Raw genomic sequence first — 26,336 nt, 5'->3', positions numbered from 1 at the left:
CCATCCTTTGCTGGGCCGCTGCTGCCTGCACAGGGCAACACCCAGCTGCTGCTGGGCAAGCTGGCAGAGCACCAGGAGACCAGAAAGGCCATACCCCTGCCGGGGGGCACTCAGGCCAATTGCTCACAAGGCAGCATCTCTGTGCGGTGCTGACTTACTATCTCCCCATTCCCAGGGGTCTCGCTCCCTCCCCCAGCACTTCTGTGGGCAGTTATTCCTGGAAACATCCCAGAGTCACCTTCAATCATGCCTTCACCCGCTGACATTTATAGAGCTTCTTCCAGCGGCTGATGGATTTAATAGCGTGAATCTTTCCCCACCCCCAGCCCATGTTTATGCCTTTCCCTCGGCGGGGTCTCTTATTGTCCTGCTGCACGGTGAGGGCTAAAGGCGAAGCTGCAGCTCCGCTGCCAACAGCTTTCAGCTTCTGGGCAGGGACACCCATCCTGGCAGAGCCCAGTTGTACCCGTCTTCCATCTAATGCCCTGCCCACCAAGCTAATCCTCCCTTGGTCTCTCCCAGCCATTTCTGCTTCTCCGATTTCTCCCTCTTCGGTGCAGGAGACACAGGGCTGCCAAATCTTGCAATACTCAGGCTATTTCTTAAAGCCCCAGCTCCTGAAATGGTGGGAAAAGTGGAGGCTCCTCCCTTCCGGTAGCTTTTGTTTCTCTAAGGAGTTTCTTGTCCTCCTGCTTGTGCAGAAAGAGCAGTGACCAGGAGCCTGCAGCCCATGCCAGGAAGCAGAGGATGGGCACACAACCCAGGTGAACCCGGGCTGTGGAGCAGCAGCTGTGGCCGCTCTGTGCCCAGGGACACCCAGACCTGCCTGGCAGCCGTTGAAAATCCCACTGGGAGTCACTCGGCATCCATCACCCACCCTGAGGAACCAGGGTCAAGAGAGATGCTTAAGGGAAAGGTGGAGCTGGGGCTGGCACGGGGCTTGGGCAGGGTGTCGAGCACCCAGCCCTGCAGTGTGGGGGTCCCTCCCCTTCAGCCCCTCAGCAATGCTGGGGCCTGATGCCCCCGAGGACTGTGCGTTCCCCTTGCTCACCCAGCAGCCTTTCCAGCTGCAGGAAAACCCCTCTTTCCCCTCACCACAGCCCACCCTAGTAGCCCTTTGTGCAGGCCAGGCCAGGCTGGCGGATCCTCTGAAGCAGCCCTGAGCCAACCCAGATGCTCATCGGCGGCACATACCATGGCTGTGAACACATTTCCTCCAGGGAGTTATTTTGGGCATGGCACCGTGGGACGGATGCTGCTCCTGCCGGCACTATGGGAGCATTCTGCAAGAGCTAAGCATCACCCACAGGCACCCAGCTCGAGGAATCTGGCACTCTGCTCTGGGAAGGCCAGCGCAACTAGGTGGTACTTCGGTGCTCAGCACGCAACCCTGCGGGCTGGCTGGCAGGTCCAGAGCTGGGTGGGACCCTAAAGGAAGTCAGTATCAAGACAGCTAACAAAATGGTACAAAAATAAGCTATTCTATTAATTATCATTAGATTAGACAAAAAATTAGCATTTTGAGCAAGTGTGTCGATAAAGTTTTAAGATGCCCAACAAGGCACAAACTAGTTTAATTACTCAAAATGAGGAGGCAAAAGCCCTGCTGAGCCCCACATCTCCTGTGTGAGGTTTACAAAGCCCTCCAGCCTCACCCAGTGGCGGAATTCCTGTGCTGTCCCCAACACACACAACCCAGGGCCCTCCTGCCATAGCCTCCATTTGGAGTGGTCTAGAGGCGTCCTCAGGACCCCTGGTCAGACTGGGGGTGTGGGACTGCCTAACCGAGGAGCATAAACCTCAGCTTCACCATCCGGGTCACAGCCCATGCCAGCAGCAGGCGATGGGCTGGGCCACGAGCCAAAGGGGATGGGGACCACCCTCCTCCCTGCACACTGCCAGGGTGGCGGGGCCAGGCAGGTCCCCTCCTCCCACCACCACCCCCAGACCCTATTTCCCTTCCTCTCTGGCACCCAGCAAAAGAGCTCAGCACCGGGCACAGCCAGCAAGGTGCTGTGCGGGGAGCTGGGCCATGCGGGAGTAAGGAGGGGACAGGAGGATAGAGCAGAACTGTTTTTATTGGAGGTGTCAAGAGCAGGAACAATAACAAACCTACAGGCTCCCCTCCTCAAGTGCCATCCTCCCCTCCCCACCACCATCGGGGCAGTCAGTATCACGTGTGCGTGCTACAAGACAACGGCAAGGCTTACACTTCGCTTCAGCCTAAAGCCAGACAAGCATCCTCGGCAGTGCCGCTGTCCCCTCCTTGGCAACTGCAAGCTCAGCTTGGCCCTGCCAGAGGCAGGGCAGGACATTCACCTTCCCCTCCCAGAGGAGCGAGCTTTATGTGAGAGGAGATTTTGGTTACAGGAAGGACAGGAGCACAGCTCCACTGAAGTGCCAGGAGACATGACCTGGGCTGCAGCTCCCAGCAGGACATCTCGGGGGACCCTGGGAGAGAACAAGCCGTGCAGCCTGAGCAGAGCCGCAGCCGCCACAGGCAAGAAATGGCATCGCTAAACCCCAAAGGGCTTCGCTGCCCCCTCTCTTCAACATAAACCAAACCGAAAGGGAGAGGGGTCAGAAGACAAACCAGGAGGGGAGGTGAAGCAGGTCTGGAATGGCGTTCGGCTCTGGCTCACTTCCCAGCCCGCCGCTTCTCCTGGCGCTTGGTGAGGATGTATTTGAAGAACTCGTACACAGACCAGGCAATCGCTGTTGAGGGCATCTGATAAATGACTCTTGCCTGGACCCCTCTGAAGTAGGCGGTCACGCCGCCCACTTGGTACACCGTCCTGAAGGCATTGGCCATGCCTGTGATGTGTCCGCTGATGTTGGAGCTCAAGGCCAGGGACTCCTGGGTGTTGAGCAGTGTTTTGCAAACGTCCAAAGGCGTAGTGGCAGCGGCAGCGACAGCCCCCGCGCAGGCTCCGGAGACCACGTGGGAGCCTGGGTTGTACTGTCTGTGGGGGTTGAGCTGCTCTTGCAAGAACTCGTAGGTCATGAAGTGAATGGCTTGGAAGGGGATGTTCATGGTGAGCTGGGTGGTGTAGCTGCGGTAGAAAGCTCCGGCCCCTTCGTTGCGCCACACAGCCCGCACACAGTCCGTCACACGCTGGTAAGGCGAGTTGTACATCTGCATCCTCTGTTTGACCACTTGGGACAGACGGCGGCAGCCACCAGCAGCAGCCAGGACCCAGGCACGGAGGGGAAGAGGAGAGAGAGGAAGGGTAAGTGTGAAGCCAGGCGTCCTCCAGGTGCCCAAAGTTAGGTCACGCTGGCTTAAGAGCTAGTGATGGACAACTGGAACCAGCAGTGCCCTGCGTGTCCCCAGGCAGGACTGCAGCCATTTAGATCTGTCGAGGCATCACTGTCGTACAGACATCACCGCCTGCAAACCCTGCAGCTCCCGCAGCCCCAGGGAACATCCCAATACCCAGGCGCTTATACTCCAGATCCACCCTCACTCCCAAGCGACTGATGTCTCCCCACCCCATCCCCCACCGCAGAGCTACGGTGCAGTCAGGAGAACCCCCTCTGCATCTATTCTCTTTGTTTCCAGACAGCTCTCAATCTGGACGAGCCTGTCCCTCCCCAGCTGCCCCCGCTGCAGCCCAGAATAACCACAGCACATCACAGAGCCCACCAGCCAGGAATTATTAGTGGCTGCTGCCAAAACGCAGCCACTCCGGGGCAAGAACCAAACACCAAACCCCTGCCAACACATCCAAGCGCAGAGCAGGGGAGCCCAGAACACAGCCTGTCGCTGCTCTGCCTCCCCCTGTCTCAACATGACCACAAGAAGCCAAAAACGATCCAACTACAAACTACTACAGTTGTGACAAGACAAGCTCCAGGGAAGGAATGACAACAGTGTGGCCACACAGCTGCCTGCTCCTCAGGGTCCCAGCCAGGCAGTGGGCAGGCAGGAGCGCTGCTGGGCCCAGATCAGCTGGAGCCTGCACCATCACGAGCCCTCCAGTTCCAAGAGGAAAAAGTACGTTCATGACTGGCCTTTCCTTGTTATTCCTCCTTCTGCCACCATATTCACAGACTTTAATTACAAACTCCCTCTGCCTTTTTCATATGTACCAGGCTCCGCAAAATCATTATCTTCCAGACATTTCACAACACAAGATCTCCCTTCTCCTGACTTCTCCAGCATGCCTTTTGTACCCCTTTCTTTTAATTTTCTTCCTGAACACAGGCCCAGAACTGTACCGCATCTTCCCGAGATCTCACCACAGCAATGCCCAATTTCCACACACTTGGAATGACTTCAACAGTACGGATTGCATCTCGCTTGCCTTCTCTCCTGCTCCAGGTAACTGTCCCCAGCCAAACCCCTGGCCAAAAAGCTGGTGCCCTCCCAGCTCCTCCCAAGTTGGGGTTTGCTGTGCTCCCCAGAATCAATCTCTTCTACCTACCCGCTCCGTAATGGGCAGCCACCAGGCTCCCTAACCGGAGCTGCAGCCACTGGCCCCCCAAGGATCCTTGTGGTTGGGTGAGCAACGAGGACAGCACCCTCCATGCCGCAGAGGGGACCCGAGCGGCCTGGGCAGCCCCTGATCCTCCCCTCCCCAGCAGGCCAGGACCATCGTTACCTTCGGCAGGGTTCATGGCTGCATCGTGGAGCAACGTTGCTACACACCCGGCTGCACCTGCAAAACAAGAACTGCCACATGTGAGGGGAGGGAGGCGAGGGACACCGGGGCTCCACCACAGCCCCGAGTCCCCCGCCAAGGCACAGGAGGAGGCCCCTGGAAGAAGGCGAGATCCGAAGGCGGCCTCCATCTCCCCTCCAAGAGATGGGCTGGTCCTCAGCGGTTCCCACCCGGACAGAGCTCAAGAAAGAGAGAGAGGATTGCGACAGGTTGTCAAGTCCCACGGGCCGACCGGGACTCACTCAGGCACAGGCGAATGCCACCAGGTGACAGGGGGGCCCAGGGGACGGCGAGCATCCCTGCGCCCCACAGAGAAGGAGAAACCCAACGGCACTCTGCTGCACCTGCCGAGGACGGGATGTGCCCTGCTCTCCCCTCGGCCCCACGCTTTCCCCACCGCGGTGGCTCGTCGAGATGGGTAACAGGCACCATGGCAAGATGGGCTCCGAAACCACGTGGCGCTCCCGGAGCGAGCTCCAGCACCGGCCCACGGGGCTGCAGCCAGACCCGGCTCGTCTGCGGGCAGCACCCGTCCACCGGCATACTCCTGAGCCAAGGCCAGCGCTGGCCACTAACCTGCTTCAAGCCAGATACCTGGGAGCGGCTCCGGCAGGCACGGGACCGGCACTTCCCCCTGCCCGGCACCACGCCGTGCAGCTGGCTCGCGGCTGGAGAGAGCAGAGGGCTTTAGGACATCCGTGGCACCCCGACCCCGCAGCGGCTAACGCCCTGCGGCTGAGCGGGAGGGAACCAGACCTCCCGACGGCCATGCTCGGCCTCTCCCCACCCCGCTCCCCACCCTGGTGCGGCGGGGGCAGCCCCAGTAGCCCCCGGCCCCCGTGGCCCCCCGCGGGGGGTCGGGAGCAGTACCGTTGGCCACATGGCTATTGCCCCCCGCGTGGATGACGTCGCTCAGTGTCTTTTTTAACTTTTCGTAGCAGGCGAAGTAGAGGGCGTGGGCCGGGCCGGCGCCCGTGGCGGTGATGTTCATGCCCCGCATGGGCCGCCAGACGCCCTCGGTGCGGGCGATGCGCCACAGGGCCTCCAGCACGTTCCGGTAGCGGGCGGCGGGCTCCGGCCGCAGGCTCTGCATCCGCGTCTGGAACACAAGGCCCGGGCGGGCGGCTCGTCACTCCCGCGGGCCCGGCGGGGCCTGGCCGGGGCAGCTCCCGCCGCCGGCGGGACACAAACCACCTCCCTCCCCGGTAGGCCCCGGTTTGCCCCCCGCCCCTTCCCCGCCGCGCCCCCGGTGCCGGCACCTTGACGCAGTCGACGGGGTACATCACGCAGTGCTCCATGACGCCCGCCACGGCGCCCGCCAGCATGTGCGTGGAGACGGCGGCGCCCTGCGGCAGCGCCTCGTAGTCGGGGGCGGGCGGGGAGCGCGGCTCGGGGCCCCGCGTCGCCTCGGCCCCCCCCGGGCCGGCACCGGGACCCGGCCCCGCCTCCGCCTCCGCGCCGCCCCGCCGCGCCCTGCCCGCGCCGCCGCCGCCGCCCATCAGCAGCAGCAGAACGCGGCCCGACTCCGCGCCGCCCCGCGCGCCGGGGCCCGCGCCCGCCCCCGCGCCCGCCCCCAGCTCCATGGCGCCGCCGCCACCGCCGCCGCCCCGGCCCCGCGCCGCGCCACCCCGCCCCCCGTCTCCCGCTCCGCCCCGCCCCACCGCGCCCATTGGCCACCGCCGCCCGTCGCCCGCCCCCGCCGCGCGCCCACTGGCTCGGCCCGCCGCCCACCGCCCCCGCGCTCCGCGCTCATTGGCCGCCGCTGCCGCGTCCCGGGCGCCGCCACTGGCCAGCCGCTGCCTCCGGCGCGCTCGGGCGCGCTGCCCGTTGGCCGCCGGGACTCCCCGCCCCGCCGCTCCGCGCAGCCCATTGGGTGCCTCAACTTCGCGCTCCGCCGCGCAGCTCATTGGGCGGTGAGTCCGCGACCTTTGGCCCGCCCGCGGTTCCTCTCCGCGGGGCCAGAGAGACGCCATTGGTCGCCTCGCCCGCCACTCCCGGCTCTCGGCGCGTGTTGTTTATTTGGGCGCCTCGGATTGGCTGGGCGCTGGCGGTAGGAAGGTCGCGATAGGGCGGGCGGGAGGAAGTCACCGGGTGACGTCGCTCGGCGAAGGTCGGACGCAGGAACAAGGGCGAAGCCAGGCGCGGCCCTCGGCCGCCTGGGGGCACCGCCCCGCCGCGGTCTGATTGGTCACCGGGCCGCGGGGGCGAGGCTCCGCCGGGGGGCGGTGAGGCCGATTGGGCTCCGAGGCCGCGGGGGGCGGAGCGCCGCCCGGCGGGGCTCGGCTGCGGGGGCCCCTATTGGCCGCGCCGGGGGCACCTGGTGACGTGGCCGCCGGTGCCGGCGGCGGGTGCCGGCAGCGGGGCGATGCGCGGGCGAGCGGCGGCGGGCGCACATGGCCAGGTGAGCGGGCCGGGGCGGGGGGTAGGGCCCGGGCCGGGTCGGGCCCGGTGCTGAGCTGTGGCCTCTGCCCGCAGGATCGGCGTTTCCTGCCCGTCGTGGCGCTCGGCGGGACCCTGCCCGTGCCCGGGGCCGCGGCAGCGCCCGGCGGCGCTGGGGCTGGCCCTCGCCGTGGGGCTGCTACTGCTGCTGGCGGCCGCCGCCCCCCGCCGCTGGGCTGCGCCGCCCCGCGCCGCCCGGCGCGACGAGAGGTGAGCGGGGACGGGGGCTGCCGGGGGCCCGGGACTCTGTGTTGCCCACCGGTGCTGAGGCGCCCTATCCTGCCCCCTCCCCGGGCCCCAGGTACCTGGCACGGGTGGAGGACCTGACGGCCACCGATACCGAGGACTCGGCCCTCAATTACGGGGTGGTCGTCGACTGTGGGAGCAGCGGGTCCCGGGTCTTTGTCTACTTCTGGCCCCCGCACAACGGAAACCCCCACGACCTGCTGGACATCAAGCAGATGAGGGACCGGAGCAGCCGCCCGGTCGTCAAAAAAATTAAACCAGGTCAGTGCCACACCTCTCCGCTCCCGGCCCCAAGGCCCCTGCGTACGGGACAGGTACGGCTGCTGCCTGCAGCGGGGCTGGCTGGTTCACAGCCTCCTTCCCCTGGGCAGGCATCTCGGTGGCAGCGGCGGCAGCCCCGGAGCAAGCTACGCCCTACCTGCGCCCTCTGCTTCAGTTCGCGGCAGCCCACGTCCCAGCCCAGAAGCACAAGGAAACTCCGCTTTACATCCTGTGCACGGCAGGCATGCGGCTGCTGCCCGAGAGGTGAGCTCGTTGGCCCTTGTCCGGGGGAGCTAGGGACCCGCTAGGATCCCTCAGCTACGAGAAAGGGGGAAGAGAACTACCTCATCTTGAGCCGTGTGGGAGAATTAGGAATCCTGGGGGGGGATTTGAGAAAGGAGCAACCAGCGAGGGCTGCAGAAGGAGCGTGCTGGGGGGGAGGTGAGAGGAGACACTTGGACCTGAAGTCTCAAACGAATAGATCTAGTTTCTCAACTCCAAAGTGCGTTGGATGCAGCAGCAGGGCTCATGGGGCTGGACGCGTGGTGTATTGCAGCAGGATTCCCGCTGTCTCTTGCGCTTTTGCAAAGAAACATCGCTGGTGAAGGTCCCTTAGCATCTATCCTCCTGCGCCCTTGCAGGCAGCAAGCTGCAATCCTGGAGGAATTGGTGAGAAACGTGCCCCTGGAGTTTGATTTCCTCTTCTCCAAATCACATGCAGAAGTGATCTCAGGCAAACAGGAAGGTAGGAGCTGCCGCAAAGCACTGCTTGGTTCCTTTTAGTATATTGCAGTAATGACCCTTTCTATCTCATGCAGGTGTCTACGCTTGGATTGGCATCAACTTTGTCCTGGGCCGGTTTGATCATGAGGATGGTGAGTCTGGCTCCTTGTAGAGCAGCTGGGAGGGTCTGAGCAGAGCTCTGCTGGAGCTCACCCTGGCACTGGAGCCAAGAGCAAGCTCTGGAGCGGGAAGCGTCTGCCCCTCTGGCCAGGCAATGCCTGACCCCAGCGATGCATGCAAAGCCCTCCTGGACCTGGGGCCCAGAGGGGGCACCTGCCTCAGTTGCAGGAATGAGTCCCTGCATGCGGGAGAGGGACACCTGCATCATTTTGGAAGAAGAGCCAGGGAGAGAGGGTTTGTAGTAGTGTTCCTTTAGAGGCTTCCAGCAATGGATGCTTTGGGGGAACCTACAAAGCTGGGGGGTGGCCAGCCCCAAGTGCCAGGACCTGCTGCCCCACAGATGATCCCCGGGGGCTGCTTGCGGGGGTGGAGAAGCCCCATGAGGTTGCTCCGGGGGGGTAACGGTGGAAGGGAGGAGATGCTGCCCCAGGCCGTGCTCCTCGCTGACACACTGCTGTGGGTTGCAGAGGAGGATGCAGTGGTCACCGTAGCGCTGGGGGACCAGGGAGAGTCCCTGGTTCGGAAGCGAACAGTTGGGATCCTAGACATGGGGGGCGCCTCCCTGCAGATCGCCTACGAAGTGCCTGACTCCGGAGCCTTCTCCTCCCCTCAGCAGGTGCGTATCTGGCTGGCTGGCTGGCACTGAGGGCAGCACCTGCCTTTCCTGGGTCGCTGCTGATCACGGACCTCTCTGCGTCCCCAGGAGGAGGTTGCCAAGAGCCTGCTGGCAGAGTTCAACCTGGGCTGCGATGTGCAGCACACTGGCCACGTGTACCGCGTCTATGTCAACACCTTCCTGGGCTTTGGGGGCAATTTTGCCCGGCAGCGCTATGAGGAGCTTGTGCTGAACCAGACCTCTGTGCACAACCGGTATTGCTGCCTTGCCTGGCAGAGCTGCTGCTGGGGCATTGCGAAATAGGGTGCTGGTTCCTTCACGCTGCCTTCTCCCCATTGGATTTGCCCCAAGAGCCACCTGTGGCGATAACAATTCCCACAGCCACGCTGGCAGCAGCTGTGTGGCAGCAGCAGACGCCCAGGCTGGCACAGGGTGCATGGGCGCAGCCCTTCTCCAAGCCCAGCAGGCATTATCAGTGCCGCAGCTCCCTGCCTTCCTCCTCCTCCTCCCCTTGCGGTAGGCTGTGGGGAGGTCCCTCTGGTGGCTTTTGGCTTTTCCTGCTCTGACTTTCCCTCCTTCTCCAGCACGGATTCACTCAGCGCATCTTTCCATCGCATCCCCACCTCAAGCTCTCTGTCTCCTGTCTCCCCTTCCCAGAGCGCTACGTGAAGCTGTTGCCAGAGGCGGAGAGGCTTGGTGCCCAGGTACTCCTGTGCCAGGAGCAAACCCTGCCTCCAGATCCCTGGGGGCTGTGCAGGGGTCCAGACTCCCGCGAGCTGGGTGGAGTGAGCTATGCCTTGTTGCACCCTGCAGGTGCTCAGTGCGTGTGGCTGCAGGTCAGCGTGAGAGATCTGGCGAGTTCAGCTTTGGCAGGAGGTGGCAGGGCGGGCACCAGCACCTCAGGGTACAAGGGACATGGCCTGGTCTAGTGAAGGGGGTATCTGGATGCAGGGCAGCACTAGACTAGGCTTTTGGGGATGGTACAAGACCCCCCGTGCAATTGCCTTTCTTTCCTGGCCTGTTTTCCAGCCTGCACAGCCAGCAGACAGGGCTGAGCCCCGAGACACCCTTCCTGGACCCTTGCTTGCCCCTGGGGCTGGAGGACACAGTGGCCAGGGGCGGCCAAACCCTGTATGTGCGGGGGCGAGGAGACTGGCCGGCCTGTGTGAAGCTGCTGCAGCCCCTCCTGGCTGGGCCCAACAGCAGCCAGGCCTCCCTGGTGGGAGCCTACAAAGCACCCATTGACTTCAGCAACAGCGAGTTTTATGGCTTCTCTGAGTTTTTCTACTGCACGGAGGATGTGCTGCGCCTCGGGGGCCGCTACAGTGCCCCCACCTTCACCTCTGCTGCCCAGGTGGGTGCTGCCCCAGCTTGGGGGCCAGGAACCTGCTGTTCCTGGGGCTGGGAGGGAGCGGGGGCCACTTCTCTGCTCTGAGCCCCGACTTCTCCATTCTCCAGGAATACTGCAGCCAGCGATGGGAGGTGCTGACCCAGCGCTTCCGTGGCGGCCTCTACTCTGCGCACGCCGACCAGCACCGGCTGAAGTAAGTAGCTTTGCTGGGGGTGTGCCATGGCTGGACCTCCTGGGGGGACTTTTGCTGGGGTAAGGAACTGTGGTGCAGGTGGCAGCATCTGGCTGATGCTCCCACATGCCATGCCTACAGGTATCAGTGCTTCAAATCAGCCTGGATGTATCAAGTCCTTCACCAGGGCTTCCACTTCCCCCTGGACTACCCCAGCCTGCGCACAGCCCAGCTGGTGTACGACCGGGAGGTGCAGTGGACGCTGGGAGCCATCCTCTACAAGACACGGTTTCTGCCACTCAGGTACTAATGGCTTGCTGATGGCATCACTCGGGGAAGGGTAGTTGGAAAGAAGCAGGAGTTACCACACTGGGTGAGGGCTCTGCTGCCCCCGGCAAGGGGAGCAGCAGCACGGACCCTGGTAGTACCCCACAGCACCTCACTGCCACTCCCGACTTTCCTCTCTGCAGGGATCTCCGGCAGGAGAGCATCCGGCAAGCACACACCTCCTGGCTGCGTCTCTCTTTTGTCTACAACCACTATCTCTTCTTTGCCTGCATCCTGGTCGTAGTGCTGGCCATAGTCCTCTACCTCCTGCGGCTGCGCCGCATCCACCGCCGACAGCTACGCTCGGCCCAGCTCACCCTGCTCTGGCTGGACAAGGTGGTAGTGCCGCCGGGCCAGGGAAACGGGCCATGACAGTGGTGGTACCCACTGTCCAGCTGCACCAGTAGAACCAGGACTGGCTGACAGCCTGAGCTCCGAGGGCTTGGACTCCTTTGTAAAGACCATCTCAACTCTGCACTCCGTCATCTCCACATCAGAACTAGAGCCTGTGGGCTGAGGCAGTTACGGACACTGGAGCTTTTATCTCCATCTCTGCCTCACCCCAGTCTTAATCGTTGGATTCCTTGGCCTCCAGCCTTTGCCTTGCTATGCAGCGTAGAGCAAAGTCCTCTGCTGCCAGCGGGCTCAAGGCTGCAGCCCTGGCAGGTCCCTCAGATAAGCAGGACACTATCATCAAGGTGGCCAATCCAGGGCTGTGGCCTGAAGCACTGGGCCACCTCATGACTCAGCCACCGGTTTGCAGAGCAGGCTGGTGAGGTGCTGTAGCTCATCACCTGGGGTGCCCTTTCTGCTGTCCCTTACAAGCCCATGGGCTGCAGAACAGCAGTTGCCAGTGAAGTTACTGCAGGAACCAGGTGAGCCACGAGTTCCACCAAGCTGCTCTGCCCAGGCCGGCCCCTCTCGGAGCATTCCTGAAGAGGTGTCCTGCTCTTTGCCACGTCTTCCCCTCCTAGGACAATCCTCCCACAGTCCTAGCCACCATCCCAGGCTCAGCACTGAGGGCTCAGGGATTGGTTCCTAAGGTACCACCAAAGTGGGCTGCATTTCATTTCATACATTCCCTCCTGGGCACATCTGCCCCATGACGTCCCACACATTAATCAGGCAATAGCACCAGGACCTGTGGTTCTCTCCCCTGTGAGTGCAGGCTGGGCCTGCCTATGGGGAAACCACCTCACTCCAGCTCACTGCCCCAGGGCAGGTCTGGGCTGCAGCTGTGCACACAGGCACAAGCCTTCCTCCCCTGGGGCTGGAGCCCCCCCAGTGAAGTTCATCACTTTTTACTTGAATCTGCTGTTCCCATTCCTGTAGCAATAAACAAACCCCTTGAGCCATCCAGCACTGGTCTTGTTTTCTAGCAAGCACCTCCCCAGCAGCAACAGCTGGTGGCATGACTGGGGGCCAGCGCCCATCTGCACAGCATTGTTTCATGTCAGCATGGTGGGATGATGGAGCTGCTTTCTTGCCAGATGTTCTCTGTGATTCCAGCAGGACAGCTGAGCTCAACTTCTGAGCTTGTAGCAGCAAGGGAAGCTCTGATCCAAACTTAACTGTTGCAATCCTTGAAGACAGCGTCCTTTGCTGCCCTCCTTTTAAGAGGAAAAGCCTGCCCACTCAGAGCCCCTGGAAGATGCTGCTTACGGCTTTTTACCTTATTCCCCACCCCAGTCTTACGGAGCTGGCTGGGAAAGAGGCCACTAAGCTTCTCCAGCTGCTGCACAACCATTGGGATGGCCTACCACAAGAAAGGCTGGGCAGGTACCCAATTCTCCCTCTAGCACATGCCGTTGCCCACCTGTGACCCTGGTCCCACAGGACAAGGGCACAGGTGGCATCAAGGATAAAACTTTCCATGCATGAGTGTGCTGCCCACCTCTTGCTCAACAGCTGAGGATATCAGCCTTGTTCTCATGGTGCAAAAGCAGGCTTGGGGGGGAAGGGAAGAAGTCTGAATAAAGCCTGTTCCTCAGCCTCAAAGCAGCAAGTGACTCTGCCTCCAGCATCACTTACTAGAAAAAGGATTTATTTCCACAACACAAATTTAACAATCACAGATAAATAAATACACATAAATGATCTGATAAATAGGGGAAACCTAAAACACAATGCCCCACTCAGTTGTTCTCAGAACCTGGACAGAGGTTGCGGGGGTGGTGGTACCTAGACACTACTGCAGCACCCTCACTGCTGAGGAGGCACAGAACCCCTTTAATCCCCTCCAGCAGGCTGCCAAGCAGCAGAACCCCCTGCCCTGCACCCCAGCACCTTCCTTATCATACCCAAGGAGGTCCGCATGCTCCTCCAGGGTCAGCCCTCCTTTCTCACATCCACAGCCAGAATCCGTCTAAGCAAGGACCACCCTCACTGCAGGGGACTGACCATACAATAGAGCATGCTATGGGCTCCTGCCTTCTCATGCAGAGGGGCAGCCAGTGCCCGAAATGACCAGGGATATGGTAACTAGTTGGGCAGCTTGGGCTACAAGCAGGGGTTTCAACTGGGGGGGGCTAGGGCTGAGTGCACTGGAGGGAGCAGGGCGAGCACCGCAGGGACAGGATCTGCTGGCACTACACACAGATCTCTCTCAGGACGGTGCTCGTTGTCACTGACTGCAGCCTTCAGCCAGCTGAGGGGATCTCTCCCTCGTAGTGTGGCTGCTCCCAGGGCCAGGCATACCAGGCCCTCATCCCAGGCAGAGGTGCTGCCTGCCATGCTCAGGGGCCCAGCCATCATTGGTCCAGGTTGCAGTGCTCAGGGTGTGCTGGGACAGCGGGTCCAGCCTCTGTCCTAGCACCTCTGGGGGCTGCCTGGTACAGGAGGGTAGAGGCTGGAACAGCAGCAAGACCTGGGAGAAGGAGAAAGTAGGAGAAGTTAGCACTAAACTGCACCCACAAGGGAACCCCCACAAATCTAGGGAACCACAGGCTCAGGGGGAAGCACTTGGTTTGCTCAGGCCCAGTGCAAAGCCAGCAGCCCCACACTGAGACCAGCTCAGTACAGCCACAATGCACAATAAACAAAGCATCTCCCACCCAGCAAGGACCAGGCTGCAGCTCCCTCCTCAGCCAGACACAGGCAGGCAAGTAGAGACATCTCTGCCACCCTAGCCCTCTGCACACTCACAGTGATGATTTTGGTGGGGGTCTCTTCTCAGGTGCTGGCTCCTGGGGGACTGCTCACTCCCAGAGGAAGCGCACATACCAGATGGTCTCGTTCTTCAGCTGCGGCCCAAACAGGGGGTTGGCCTGGGCCAAGATGGCGATGAGCCAGCTGCAAAGGCACCCAAACTGCGGTCAGCCCAAATAGCACAGGGGCAGGGACCACGATCCCGGGACGCTGCTGCCTCGAGGGGCTGGCAGAAGGACTACTGCCCCAGGGGGTGAAGTGCCGGGAGAGAGGCAGGCCGCAGCCCGGGGGCTGCCCCGTTCATCCACGGGCAGGAGGCTGGCCAGCAGCCACCGGGCCCGGTGAAGCCACAAGGAGGATGGGGGAGGTGGGGGGCGGGTATCGCGGCCCGGTCCGCAGTACTCACAAGAGGTAGCAGCACACGGCGGTGGTGACCAACATCGTGATGATCACCCTGCGGAGACATCGGCGTTAGGACGGGGAGGCCCGGTCCCGGACCCACCCGCCCCCGGTATCCCTCCACGGCCCTCACTCACCCGCGGTTCGGTCCTTTGGGCACGAACCAGGGGGCGGCGATGCCCACGAGGCCCCAGAAAGCGGAGAAGAGGACGAGCGGCAGCGCGAAGCTGTGCGCCGTCATGGCCGCTCCGCACCGACAGACGGATCGCCGCCACACCGGATGCCACTCCGCCCACTGCCGCTCGCAGCGGCCAATCCGCGGGCGGACCGCGGACAGCTGGCGCCACCACCGCCTCCCATTGGAGGAGACGCGAGGTCAGGCGTACGGCGGACTGACGCCAGGGGGCGCCAAAAGGAGAGAACCCGGCCGCCCGCCCACCCTGCGCTGCCCTGCCCCGCTGCGGCTCGGCCTCCCCGCGCCCGCTGCCGCCGGGGCTCCCCGCATTCCTCCTCACCTCGCTCCGGAAAGGAGGCACCCACACAGACACAGCCGCTCCGTAAAAACTCCTTTATGTTACAAAGTTCGCACTCGCACCCGCCGCCTCCTCCCTGCGCACAGCCGGCTGGGCGCATGTCCCCCCCGTGCACCCGGGGTGGGGGTCTCTGCCGCCTCCAGGCCCAGCCAGACAGCTGCCCCGGGAGGGCTCTCCCTCCGGTGGGTTACTTGGGGACCCGCCGGAGCTCGCTCATGAGCCAGAGCGCCATGCTGAGCAGTGCCAGGGAGCCCGACTGGTGCGTGGCGGCCAGAGGCGTGGGGACGTACAGGAGCAGGGTGCTGATGCCCAGGCCCACCTGCCAAGAAGGGAGAAGGGGTAAGAGCAGCAGTGGATGCAGCGTTGATACACAGCCCCAGCACAGAGTATGGTGTGAAAGGCCCACGGCCACAGCCAAACTTCCCACCCTCAAATTCAGACTGTGCGTGCAGTATGGTGAGGCCCTGGGCCTCGGCAGCTCCACCTCTCAGCTCCAGACTCTTGGGGCCAGCACAGATCCAAGCTGGGGACAGCTCTGTCTTGTGAATGTGCTACAGGGGACTAGAGGGAGAAAAAAAACCACAGAAGGTGGAAAAAAAAAAAAAAGACAGTACCTGCATACAAGCCACAGCCAATAAGGAAGTCACTGCCATCCTGGTCCTGTGAGGGAGTGGGATCTTCCGGGAAAAGAGGTACAGTGCTGTGACAGCTGTGACTGAGGCGATTCCCTACAGAAAGGAAGGGAAACAACCACCCTTCAAGGAAAGTTCAAAGGAAGTGGGTGCAGTGGCCTTTGGCTGTGCTTTCCCTGCAGTAAAGGAAATTCTGTGAGCAATATTTAACTGTAGAAACATGTTAATGGCCGTGACCAAATCCCAGAGGTCCCACGCCCACCAGGTTAACAACCCTGAAATTTAACTAAAGTTATGGAGAGTTCCATTTTTCTCCAAATTAGTGCTTTACTTTCCAATAGCTTTTCCTTATTTCTTCAAGCCATTAGGGATTATTTTTGCCATTTCCCCATCTGTCACCTTGACAACTAAAGGTGGAAGCTGTCACCTGGAAAATTGGTCTCATTTTCACCACTCAGCTGTAGTTCACCAGCAAAACCTTGCTGTGCAGGTCACCCCAGGTGATTCCTCTTCTAAGTCACTTCATACTTCTTTTCAGTCTTAGCAATGGCTTAGTCCTCAGCAGTGCCAGCAGTGGTATTTAATACCTGGATTGCTCTAACTAGCTATTTTCACAGGGTGCTACTGGTGTAAAGCAAGTTCAGAAATGCTGAAGGGAGCATTCAATTTTGGGATTTCCAAGTTCTATTTCACACAACTTTCCCAGACCTTTCAGTAGCGAGGGCTACTCTGGTCTGTAGCTCATGTTATGGAAAAGGAGACACAAAAAGTCTGTAACTTACGCAGGAGGAAGATGTCCTTAAGGAAGGAGACCACATTAAAAATAAGTAAGAGTGCTAAACTTCCTCTTTCTGCAGAAGCAAATTAGTAAGACGCTCCCAGGACCTTCGGACACCCTGGATATCACTCAAGCTGACAGAACCACAGCCCAAAGAGGACAGCTTGGCTGCAGGAAGCAAGCGAGAAGCAGCACAGACATAGCAGGAAGACAACACTTACCAAGACCCTGTGGTCAAACTGTACAGTTGTAGGATTCTCAAACATATTTCTCAGCATGGGGGAGAAAGCAAGGAGATCATCTGGGATCCAGCGCTCCCCCATTTTGGGGAAGGAATTGTACACAAGGCCAGCATCCAGCCCTGCCACAAAGGCACCTGTAATTCCAGAGCAGAAAATGAGACTATCAGAGTAGGCACAGGTGGCACTCCACATTGCACAGGTCTGACTCAAGAGCTCAGCTTGATCCTGAATTTCTTTCAGAAACATATACAGAGATCAAACAGCAACAGGCAGGCTGGAAGGCACATCTCCACCTGCTCAGGAAAGGCCAGTAAGGAAGGTTGTCAACTGTCAGCTCCCTGACAGCAATAAAGTTTTCCCAGAAAACATGATGGGATTGCCCACAGTCCCCAGCAGACCAGAAGAAAAACAAGGCAGAGAGGAATGAGCTGCAGATGCGACAGCAGTTAAGAAACACTCTTACCTGAAAGAGCAGTAAGAAAAATGAGAGCTGTAGTGCCGTGAGCAAATTGTCTCAGGCGAAGGAGCTGTTGGGTCTCAGGCAACTGTAAAATAATAAAAAAATTAAAATAACCAAGGCAAAGTATTTCCAGTGCTGTTTGCAGCAGGTAAGAAAAGCCTTCACTGCATATACTGGCCAAGGGGTTGGCCTGTATTTTACAGGAGGAATCTAGCGACCACCATGGAGCACAGTCACGCTTCAGTGGTTCCTCAAAACCACAACTAATCGAGTCCAACCCTGTGCAGAAACTGAAGTGGCCACTGGCCAGTTATTGGCACAAACCATTTAGCCTGGCCAGGCACACCCCTGCCTGAGCTTGCATGAACCCTGAGACTTATCACTTTTGAGTGGAACAGCATGAGCCAAAGGAAGCATCCTGTAATTGAGAAGTTTACAGAAAGGGTATTTTGTAGCGCAGAAGAGAGACTAAAACGGAAGCACCATCACCCTTCACACCCTTTCCACACCCTTCACATCACACCCCCAACCCTCTGAATTGACACGACCCTGCGCTTTTGACTCCTAACATGCCACTCCATACCTTGTGTTGCGGAAGCAGCAAAGACAGCCCTGTCCACAGGCTAGCAGAGTACAGAACTAGCGCGGAGCCGAGATGTGCTGCGAGACGGTACTGACTGACCCGAGGAATGTCATAAGAGTCTGGCTTCTCTTCCAGTCCGCTCTTCACCATGTACCATCCCAGCAGCCCCTGATGAAACAGGAGAGGGATTAAAGCCAGAGAGGGCAGCAGCAACCACTAAGACCAGATAAACATTAGGGGCAAAGCAACTTGCTTCCTCCATCTTCAACCAGCTAGCAGCACTGACACCCCCCCCAAATCCCACTGTCTCAACTACACTTGATCAGAAGATATTCACAGGAGATGCTGCTGCTAAACCCTGGGGCTACAGAGCTTGCTCACCTGGAAGCAGACCAGTCCACAGAGTGCAAGAACACAGCCCTTCATGGGGCGGCTCAGCCAGCCCTTTCGCCAGAAGTAGGTGGCAGGCAGAATGTAGGCCAAACCCACAACGCGGCCCCACATACGGTGCGAATACTCCATGTACCAAATGAACTTGAACTCTGTCAGCGTCATATCATGATTCAGGCTGTTAGAGACAGTAAAACAAAGAACCGCTCAATGTGATGTGGCAGCCCTAGTTCCCGTGACAAGGGATCACCTTCCTCAGAGAAGGGAAGCGACAGTGAAGGAGCCACCATCAGACATGCTTCATGTGCCTTCCCAGTGATGTTAGAAAACATTTCCCTTCTTGCAGGAATTCCTTGTATTGCTCAGTTGCAGAAGGGATGCTCCCAACCCACCCTCCTTCCACTTTTGCACACTCACATTTTAAACTCTGGGAACTGCTGGTACTTCTGGAACTCGGCTTCCCACTCCTGCTGCGTTCTTGGGGGTTTCATCTCTTTCACCAGATGCCAGTCAACCATAGAAAGGCCTGATTCTGTCAGCCTGGGAGCAGAGACAGCAGGCACAATTCACTCCCTGACAGTATGCGGCTCTCCTAAGCCAGAACAAGAGCTCTTGGCTGCACTAGACAACCCTTAAACTCACAGTTAGAAATAAGACGGAGATCAGGGAGTCTGTGAGCGATCAACAGACCTAAAATTACCAGAAACGCGTGAGAGAAAATTATTTCCAGTCGGCATCAACACACTGCAGACAACGTCTCTCTGGTACTCCCAGCCCTACCCCACGATGTCCTCTTGCAACCGGGAAGGGAAGACACTAGAGGGGCTCTCACAGGCGCACCCCGGGGAGGTCCCAGGCGCGGGAGCCAGCTGCGCGCCGCAGGGACAGCCTAAGCGGGTCACCGGCGGCGGGGACTGGAGGGCGGCGGGGACCGCTCCCTCCACACGGCCTCAACTCTGAACCCCTCCAGCGGCCCCAGAGCGGACACGGCCGCGAACCAGCGCCAGCGGGGCGGGGGGGCTGCCGCGCTCACCTGGTGACACCGCCCAGCACCACGGCACCGGCCACGGCGCCGCTGCAGGCCAGGAGCCATCGCCCCACGGCGGGCGGGGTGGCGGGCGGGGGCACCTGTTGCAGGAGCCGCCGCTGAAGGCACCGCTGCGGCGGGAGGCAGAATGGGGTCAGCGGGGCGGGGGCCGGGCTCGGTGCCGGCCCCCCCCATCCCTCAACAGCGCCACCGCCCCGCGCGGGCAGCAGGAGCCGGACGCCGCCACGCACCGCACGTAGCATCCCGAGTGACCCCGGAAGTGGCGCGCGCTGCCGGAAGCAGGGCGAGCACTTCCGGACACACCTGGGCGTCACCATGACAATCCCCGGCACGTGACCGAGAGCCAGCAGCAACCCCCGCGCGCCGCCAGCGCAGGTGAGGGCGCGTGCGAGGCGGGGGCGGGGCCCGGGCGGTGGCGAGGGCGGGGCCGAGACGCCGGGGGCGGGGCTTCCGCCGCAGCGCGCGAGCGAGGCGCGCCGGCTTCCCCCCCCGCCCTCCACCCTCCCGCGCCCGCCCTCGCGCCCGCGGGCGGCGCGGGCCCGGGCTGCGAGGGGGCGAGGCCGGAAGTGGGAGCGAGGGGGCGGGGCCTGCGGCGGAAGTGGCGCGGGGGCGGGGCCGCAGCCGGCGGCGGTGCAGAGCCGGGCGGCCGCCATGGGGCGGGCCGGGCTGACGGCGCCGCTCTCACCCAGGTATGGACGATGGCTTCCTCATGGAGGTGTGCGTGGACTCGGTGGAGTCCGCCGTCAACGCGGAGCGCGGAGGTAAGGCCCGGGGACCTCGGGGAGGGGGCGGCAACGCGGCGGGCACCGGCGGGGCCGGTTCTGACATGCCTCTCCCTAGGTGCCGGCCGGATCGAGCTGTGTGCGGGCCTCGTGGAAGGAGGGACCACCCCGAGCATGGGTGAGCCTCGCCCGCCCCTGCCCCGCGGCGGCCCGGGTCCTCCCCCTCCCCCTGAGCCGGTTCCCCCGCCCTGGGCGGCGTCAGCGGGCCCAGCGCACCCTCCTGGGCGCCTTCTCTCCCTTTCGCCTCTTTCTGCGTCCCCCTCCCGCCTGCGTGGCTTCCCCCCCTCCCCGCCCTGTGTACCCCTCCCCGCCCTGTGTACCCCTCCCCACTGTCTCGCTTTGCTTCCCCCGGTGGCGAGAGCTGCTGTAGCTGGGTGCTGAGCTGCCCCTCTCCCTTCCCACTCAGGACTGCTGCAGGTGGTGAAGCAGTGCGTGAGAGTCCCCGTGTTCGTGATGATCCGACCTCGCGGTGGAGATTTCCTCTACTCGGACCGGGAGGTGGAAGTGATGAAAGCCGATATCCGCCTTGCCAAGCTGCATGGGGCCGACGGGCTGGTGTTCGGGGCCCTCACTGAGGATGGGCGCATTGATACAGAGCTCTGCACAGCGTTGCTCGGTAAGAGCGTCTCCAGTCAGAAGCGCTGTGCTGGGTTCTGTGCAATATCTGTGCTGTGACTGGAGTCGGGAGTTCAGTGCTGCTCTGTCCGATGCTATGGAAAGAACTGCGCAGGGTGCTTTGGTCTGCACATCTTGTCTGTGGCCTTGCCCTCTCCACCTTCTCCAGTTTCATGTATTGTCATACCTGTGAAACATTAAATAGGTGAGAAGCTTTGCAGGCCATGACTACTGCCCCAAGCAGCTCACACAGAGTTTGAGGCCACCTGGAACATAATAGCAAGGTCTAAGAAGGAGAGAGGCTTAGGTGAGCTGCTTTGGGGGCATCAGAATATTAAACTGTTGGGTTCTCTCCGTCCCTGCTAGAGGTGTCTAGGATATGTCTCTCCTGGACTTTGGCCTTGTGGTGGGTACCTGGCAACTCATCTTCATTTTTTTTTCTCTAACGCACCCAGTGAGAAAAGATAATGAGAGAGAGGTGGAAACATATATAAGGCTACTGAAGCTGCAGTGGGAAATTGTTAGTCCAGACTCCTAATACGTAGAGAGAAAGAGAATTTGCTTCCACATCTTTTCTGTGAGCTACGGCCAAAGCTAAAGAGGGCTGAGCCTTTCCCTGGTGATGTGGTGCTGAGGTTCTTGTATGAACGTGAATGTGCTGTAGGGAGTGCAGCAAAAGAGAGGGGTCTTGCCAGGATTTCCCTCCACTAGAGCAATGAGGTGCTCTGCTGGAACCAGGTGTTTCCAGGGCAGGAGGCAGTTGGATTTCTTTTCATAGAAATAAGTAAGCCTTGCCCAGTAAACAGAGCACCACTGGTGAAGTTTGATGTGGTCTGAGAGAGAGCAGAAGTTATAGGTAGTGAAAGAAATCGCAAAAATCAAGTCTCCTGCTTTCAAACAGCACGGTCCCGTCCCTTCCCCAGGTAGATGATACAACTTCTCTGCTTCCTTCCTGCAGAGAAAGACATCTCTGGTGGGAATGAGGCTTCTGCATGATCCAGATGAGATGGGGAATTTTGGTATTACTCATAAAAACAAAGGTTGGTTCCTTCCTCAAAGGGCAGAAGAACTCTTCCCTATCAAAGAGCCTGGCCAAAGAGGAGCAGCTGTGTTGTTACCAGCAAGTACTGGGACTCTTCTGAGCTCCCCAGGAATGGCCCATCTCGTGCTTTTCTGGTTCTAGCACAAGGCACTCTCTGTTCCGGCCCTGACTGACCGTATGTCTTCTTATTGCAGCAGTGTGCCGTCCCCTGCCAGTCACATTTCACCGAGGTGAGTGGCCTGGGACAGTGGCCCTGGCAGGGACCCCGCTGCCAGGGGAAGGTGGGGCTGGGGGGGAACTGAGCTTAATGTACTCTGGTACAGAGGGGGGAAGGCTCTGTATGCTGTGCAAGAGCAGGCTGTGGCTGGGCTGTTCCCCCAGGAGGGGAAAGGTCCAGGGGATTCAGACTTGGGGGATGTGTCACTGCCCTGTGTGGAGAGGAGGTGCCTGAGGAGCTGAGCATGGTGGCCCTGCCACTGCTGTGAGGGTGACATTATAGTCAGGACCTGTGGCTACCCATGGGGGTGGCCAGCTGTGAGAAGGACCCTTCCTATTGTCATCTCCTGGGCTCCTGACCTGGCTGGGGGACAGGGCTTGAGCGTGATGAGCTAAGTGATTTCTCAGCTGTTGTGTTGGTCTCTCAGCCTTCGACATGGTGCATGACCCTCTGGTGGCATTGGAGACCTTGATTTCTCTGGGGTTTGAGCGGGTGTTGACGAGTGGCTGTGACAGCTCAGCGCTGGAAGGATTGTCCTTAATTAAGAGACTTGCAGAACAGGTAGGTGTTCCCTGTGCTTCCCTGGGTTACCATGGCTGCTTCCTGGGCATTGCCTGGAGGCAGCTCCTTTATGGCAGCCCTCATTTCTGAAAGGGAACTTCTGTCAAGGAGCACTTGCCCTTCTTGTGTGGCTTGGCCTTAAGCTGTTTTCCCAAGTCCATGTGGGCTGGACCCTGAAGTCTCCCACAGCAAAGACTTGTTGGGTTGTTTTTGCTTGCAGACTGGAAGGAGGGAAGTAAGAGTTGGTTTCAGCAGCTGATGTGATTAACCCATGTAAACAGCAAAGTGATGTCCCTGCTGGGGTCTCACAGTGGCTGTTAGGAAAATACAACAGATGTACCCGAGAGGTAGCCAAGTGGGATAGAGAGGTAGAAGGAAATGGTGGCAAGTTGTCTTAGCTGTAACTGCAAATTCTTTTCCACTTTTCCTTGTAAAACATGAATAGTACAAAAAAGATGGATGAGAGTGTACAAATTACAAGCCATGGTGACATCCATGAGCTTATGGAAGGCGTTGCCTGTAAGGTTTCTTTGCTGTCCCACAAATGCACGTGTGGATGTAGTGCTGAGCAATATCACTAACATGTTATTCTTCTTTCAGGCGAAGGGCAGAATTGTGGTCGTGCCAGGTAATGGTTTTTTTGTCATATGTAATAGGTCCCATAGTCCCTAGCCCCTGCTTCCTCGCCTCTTGCCCTGGGATGCACTGTCTGATCTGGCTTTCTGAGCCAGGTCCTCAGGAGGAGGAGCTCCTGACCTGGTACAAGTAAAGGCCATGCAGCCAGCTGAGGATGGCAGAGCCCTGCAGCTGCTGCTCACTGGAGGATTTGGGGACATCTCTAAATCTGTATAAGAACATGAGCCAAGACTTCTCAGAACTGTCTCTTTTCATGTGCCCAGTGCTTCCTTGTCCCAAGGGCTGTCTTTTCCCTTCAGTGTAGATGGTGCTTATCCCTTAGGGGGTAAGGTCCCCGGGGTGATGTCAGTGTCAGACAGTGCTATCTCCGCTGTGTGTGACATCGGGATTCTTCCCACCAGGGGGTGGCATCACAGAGCGCAACCTGCAGAGGATTCTGGAAGGCTCCACAGCTTCTGAGTTTCACTGCTCTGCTCGCTCAGCACGGGACTCGGGGATGAAGTTCAGGTAACTGAATATTTATTTTTATTTTTTAGCAAAGCTGTACAAGGGAAAAGCTGGATTAATGTGAACATGAGTTTGTAGAACAAGCATAAATTTCAAACAGCTTCCTGGGTGCTAATTGCAGTCTTGTGGTTGGGATCATGATGCCTGGCTCTGTATTCTGCAGTGTATGAAGCCGGCGCTGCTCATCATCTGGACACAAGCTCCATGCAGAACTGGATCCTTGGGGCATTTCTTCTGCTACTGCTGCCCTAGGGCTTGTGAGTGCACTTGTGTGGCACTCGGGACGGCAGGTTCTGGTGTAGTTGCCTTAGACCTTTAACACAAGCATGAACGATTTGGGAGGCCAGTGGGATGTGCCTCTGAGGAATGAGTGAGCAATCGCTTACATTTGTCTACAGATCTGCACTGGGTTTCTGTTGATGCTATTGTTTCTTGCCTTTGGATTATTCTTTCTATTACTGTCTCATCTTTGGTTTGGGTGGCACCAGCAGATTCTCTGGCCACTGCTGAGACTAAGGGAGATAGTGGGTTTTTCTTAGTGTGTCTTACTCATCTGTATCACCTGCAGATAGTAACCAGTGGTTTTTCTGACAGAAATCCGAATGTTGCCATGGGAGCGTCCTTCTCTACCCCTGAATACTCCATAAAGGTGGCAGATGTGGCCAAAGTGAGGACCCTGAATGCGATTGCAAAGAACATTCTGTAGTGGAAGACAACGTGCTGGGACAAGAGCGCTGAGACTCCAGGGTCTTCCCTGCCACATGGACAGATGGGTACCGCTTCCATCCTCAGGCTGCAGAGGATGTGAATTAGGTGACGAAGGCTGACGTCTCTTCCCTTGGTTTCCCCTGAATGACCAGTCCCTGGCCTGGAAACTTATGGTGGCCATTTTAAATAAAAGGACTCATTCCCAGATGTTGCGGCAACCAGCTGTTCGGCAGTATTTGGGAGGAAAGGAGCCGAGCAAGTAGGGGGACTGAATTGTGTAGCACTGCATGTGATTGTCAAATAAACACTGCAGCTGCCCCCCTCTTGCTGTGCTTTTTAAAAATTTATTTATATTTTACAGGTAAGACTGTGATTTGTGTTGCATAGCCTGAATTATTCAGGCCCCTACTGCACCAGAGGAGAATACAATCACATCCAGAATGCCAGGGAGGGAAACACCATAGCCACAGCTGGAAAACAAGGCCTGCTGTGGTCAGCCAGTAGGATGCTAGGTAGAGAGAAGCACTGATTAGGTGAGGCATCTTGGGCTGTGGGCCGCAAGTGCTTGGGGTGGGGTGGGCATATGGTGATGAGATTCCTTGGGAGGACAGGGTGCTTTTTCTCAGGGAGTTTCCAGGTCCTTTTCCCAAGATAAAGCACAAACTGCTTGTTCTGCAGACAGTGCTCAGGGGAATGTGCCTGTTGGGTTATTGCTGCCTAGTCAGAATTGAAGCCTTAGACTTATTTCAGTTACCCTGCAAAATACCCTATGAAAGATGGGAACAGTGTCAGGAGTGGTCCATTAAAAGAGCAGAGACCCAGAGATAAAGCACCTTTATTCTTGCTGACTGCTCTTCTCTAAAAGATCCACAAAGCTGAAGAGAATTCCCCTGAAAGCAGAGATAGCAGACCTTGTTAGGAAGCAAAAAACAGGGTTCAGATTTGTCTACCCATCTTGGCAATAGCTTACAGCCTGTAAGGATGTACAGGAAAATACAATATTTGACAAGGTGGCAGCACCTTTTGTCACCTTAAACAGAATCAGGTAATTGAAAACGTATAACCAAGACTACGTTATTTTCAGCTTGAAGGGTACATCCACCTTTTCACACAGATCCATCACAGGTATCGGTGTCTCCAAAAATACACCTTGGGAATGTACGTGGTAATTCTCAATATAGGAGCTGGGAAGGGAATGGCTGCTTAGTGGTGGTGTCAGAACCTGCTTCAGCACTGGTGGGTGTTCAGGCAGTAGGAAGGATCTAAACTCAAAAGAAGAAATGATTAACTTTGTGGTTATAGTCAATATGGTTCAGAACACCTGATGTAAGAGTTTATGCTTATGTTGTGAGATTTCATGAGTCATGGTATGATTAAGATACCGGTAGTTCAATTAACATGAATATTTTGCTGACACAGCATCATAAACACAGAGTTGGTTCTTTCCTTTTGTGTAAAGTTTAAAAAAAAAGGAAAGAAAAAAAAAAGGCTTTTGAACTCACATGGGGTTACAGAGTAACAAAGCAGAGAAACAAACCCTTCCAAAGCAGAGGTGAGTGAGGGCTGGACTAATTTGTAGATTGCCTTGCCGAAGCCTCTATTCTGGACCAGACCCTGTGTGAGATAGGCACGAAGCAATGCCTACTTTTGAAAACTTAAGTTATAGGATGGTGGACAACAGATGGGTAAAGGCAGGGGAGCACAGGAAAATGGTGTGGTATTGTTGGCCAAAGAGGTCTTACCGCCTTGATTAGCTTGGTCCCAGTGAACATTTTCTGGGTGTTGTAGTGAAGGAAGATGTATGGAAGGAGCTGAAGGACAGTGAGGTGGCTTTGTGTGTTTTTGGGAGGAGCACGTGCCAGGTATGAGGGTAGAGAAAGTGGGGCTGTGCCTGCTTTGAACATGAAAGATAGCTGGCATCCTGTGCTGAGCAAAGCACTTAAACTCCAAATGAGAGCCCAGAGACAGGGTGAGGATGGGCTGTGACATGTACTGAAAACCAGGACAGAGTATTAAATAGGAAGGTGTCACAAGCAAGTGGTCCCCTTGCCAGCAGCGCTCCAGGTGGGTATGAGCA

General features: G+C 58.4%; 5 protein-coding genes across 5 annotated transcripts; 2 read left to right on the top strand and 3 right to left on the bottom strand.

Moving 5' to 3' along the window:
• Positions 1-2,070: 2,070 nt before the first annotated feature.
• SLC25A28 (solute carrier family 25 member 28) lies at positions 2,071-6,262 on the bottom strand. The gene is made up of 4 exons (XM_059821124.1): positions 5,924-6,262; positions 5,535-5,763; positions 4,605-4,661; positions 2,071-3,156 (listed from the first exon to the last, which is right to left on the bottom strand). The coding sequence occupies exons 1-4, from the start codon at positions 6,245-6,247 to the stop codon at positions 2,639-2,641; spliced, it is 1,128 nt and encodes a 375-aa protein (XP_059677107.1). The 5' UTR covers positions 6,248-6,262; the 3' UTR covers positions 2,071-2,638.
• Positions 6,263-7,057: 795 nt separating this feature from the next.
• ENTPD7 (ectonucleoside triphosphate diphosphohydrolase 7) lies at positions 7,058-12,368 on the top strand. Its single transcript, XM_059821340.1, has 12 exons — positions 7,058-7,065; positions 7,140-7,313; positions 7,405-7,610; positions 7,721-7,874; positions 8,252-8,355; positions 8,429-8,485; positions 8,981-9,129; positions 9,217-9,383; positions 10,159-10,483; positions 10,588-10,673; positions 10,794-10,955; positions 11,123-12,368. Exons 1-12 carry the CDS (start codon positions 7,058-7,060, stop codon positions 11,349-11,351), a joined length of 1,821 nt encoding a protein of 606 aa, XP_059677323.1. The 3' UTR covers positions 11,352-12,368.
• Positions 12,369-14,129: 1,761 nt separating this feature from the next.
• Positions 14,130-14,790, bottom strand: ATP6V0E2 (ATPase H+ transporting V0 subunit e2). Its single transcript, XM_059821437.1, has 3 exons — positions 14,663-14,790; positions 14,533-14,580; positions 14,130-14,270 (listed from the first exon to the last, which is right to left on the bottom strand). Exons 1-3 carry the CDS (start codon positions 14,764-14,766, stop codon positions 14,177-14,179), a joined length of 246 nt encoding a protein of 81 aa, XP_059677420.1. The 5' UTR covers positions 14,767-14,790; the 3' UTR covers positions 14,130-14,176.
• A 343-nt stretch (positions 14,791-15,133) lies between these two features.
• On the bottom strand, positions 15,134-19,844 carry LOC104250567 (cytochrome c oxidase assembly protein COX15 homolog). Its single transcript, XM_059821338.1, has 8 exons — positions 19,177-19,844; positions 18,561-18,683; positions 18,135-18,321; positions 17,754-17,921; positions 17,174-17,255; positions 16,690-16,844; positions 15,673-15,786; positions 15,134-15,377 (listed from the first exon to the last, which is right to left on the bottom strand). The coding sequence occupies exons 1-8, from the start codon at positions 19,842-19,844 to the stop codon at positions 15,246-15,248; spliced, it is 1,629 nt and encodes a 542-aa protein (XP_059677321.1). The 3' UTR covers positions 15,134-15,245.
• Positions 19,545-24,581, top strand: CUTC (cutC copper transporter). The gene is made up of 9 exons (XM_059821262.1): positions 19,545-19,566; positions 19,881-19,952; positions 20,032-20,091; positions 20,380-20,589; positions 21,825-21,860; positions 22,275-22,408; positions 23,009-23,036; positions 23,446-23,551; positions 24,146-24,581. Exons 2-9 carry the CDS (start codon positions 19,883-19,885, stop codon positions 24,255-24,257), a joined length of 756 nt encoding a protein of 251 aa, XP_059677245.1. The 5' UTR covers positions 19,545-19,566; positions 19,881-19,882; the 3' UTR covers positions 24,258-24,581.
• Positions 24,582-26,336: the final 1,755 nt, after the last annotated feature.

The sequence above is a fragment of the Gavia stellata genome, chromosome 9, assembly GCF_030936135.1.
Source record: "Gavia stellata isolate bGavSte3 chromosome 9, bGavSte3.hap2, whole genome shotgun sequence".
Classification (NCBI taxonomy): Eukaryota; Metazoa; Chordata; class Aves; order Gaviiformes; family Gaviidae; genus Gavia; species Gavia stellata.
Note: the sequence above shows the minus strand (reverse complement) of the source record. Positions and strands in the feature narration are given on the sequence as shown.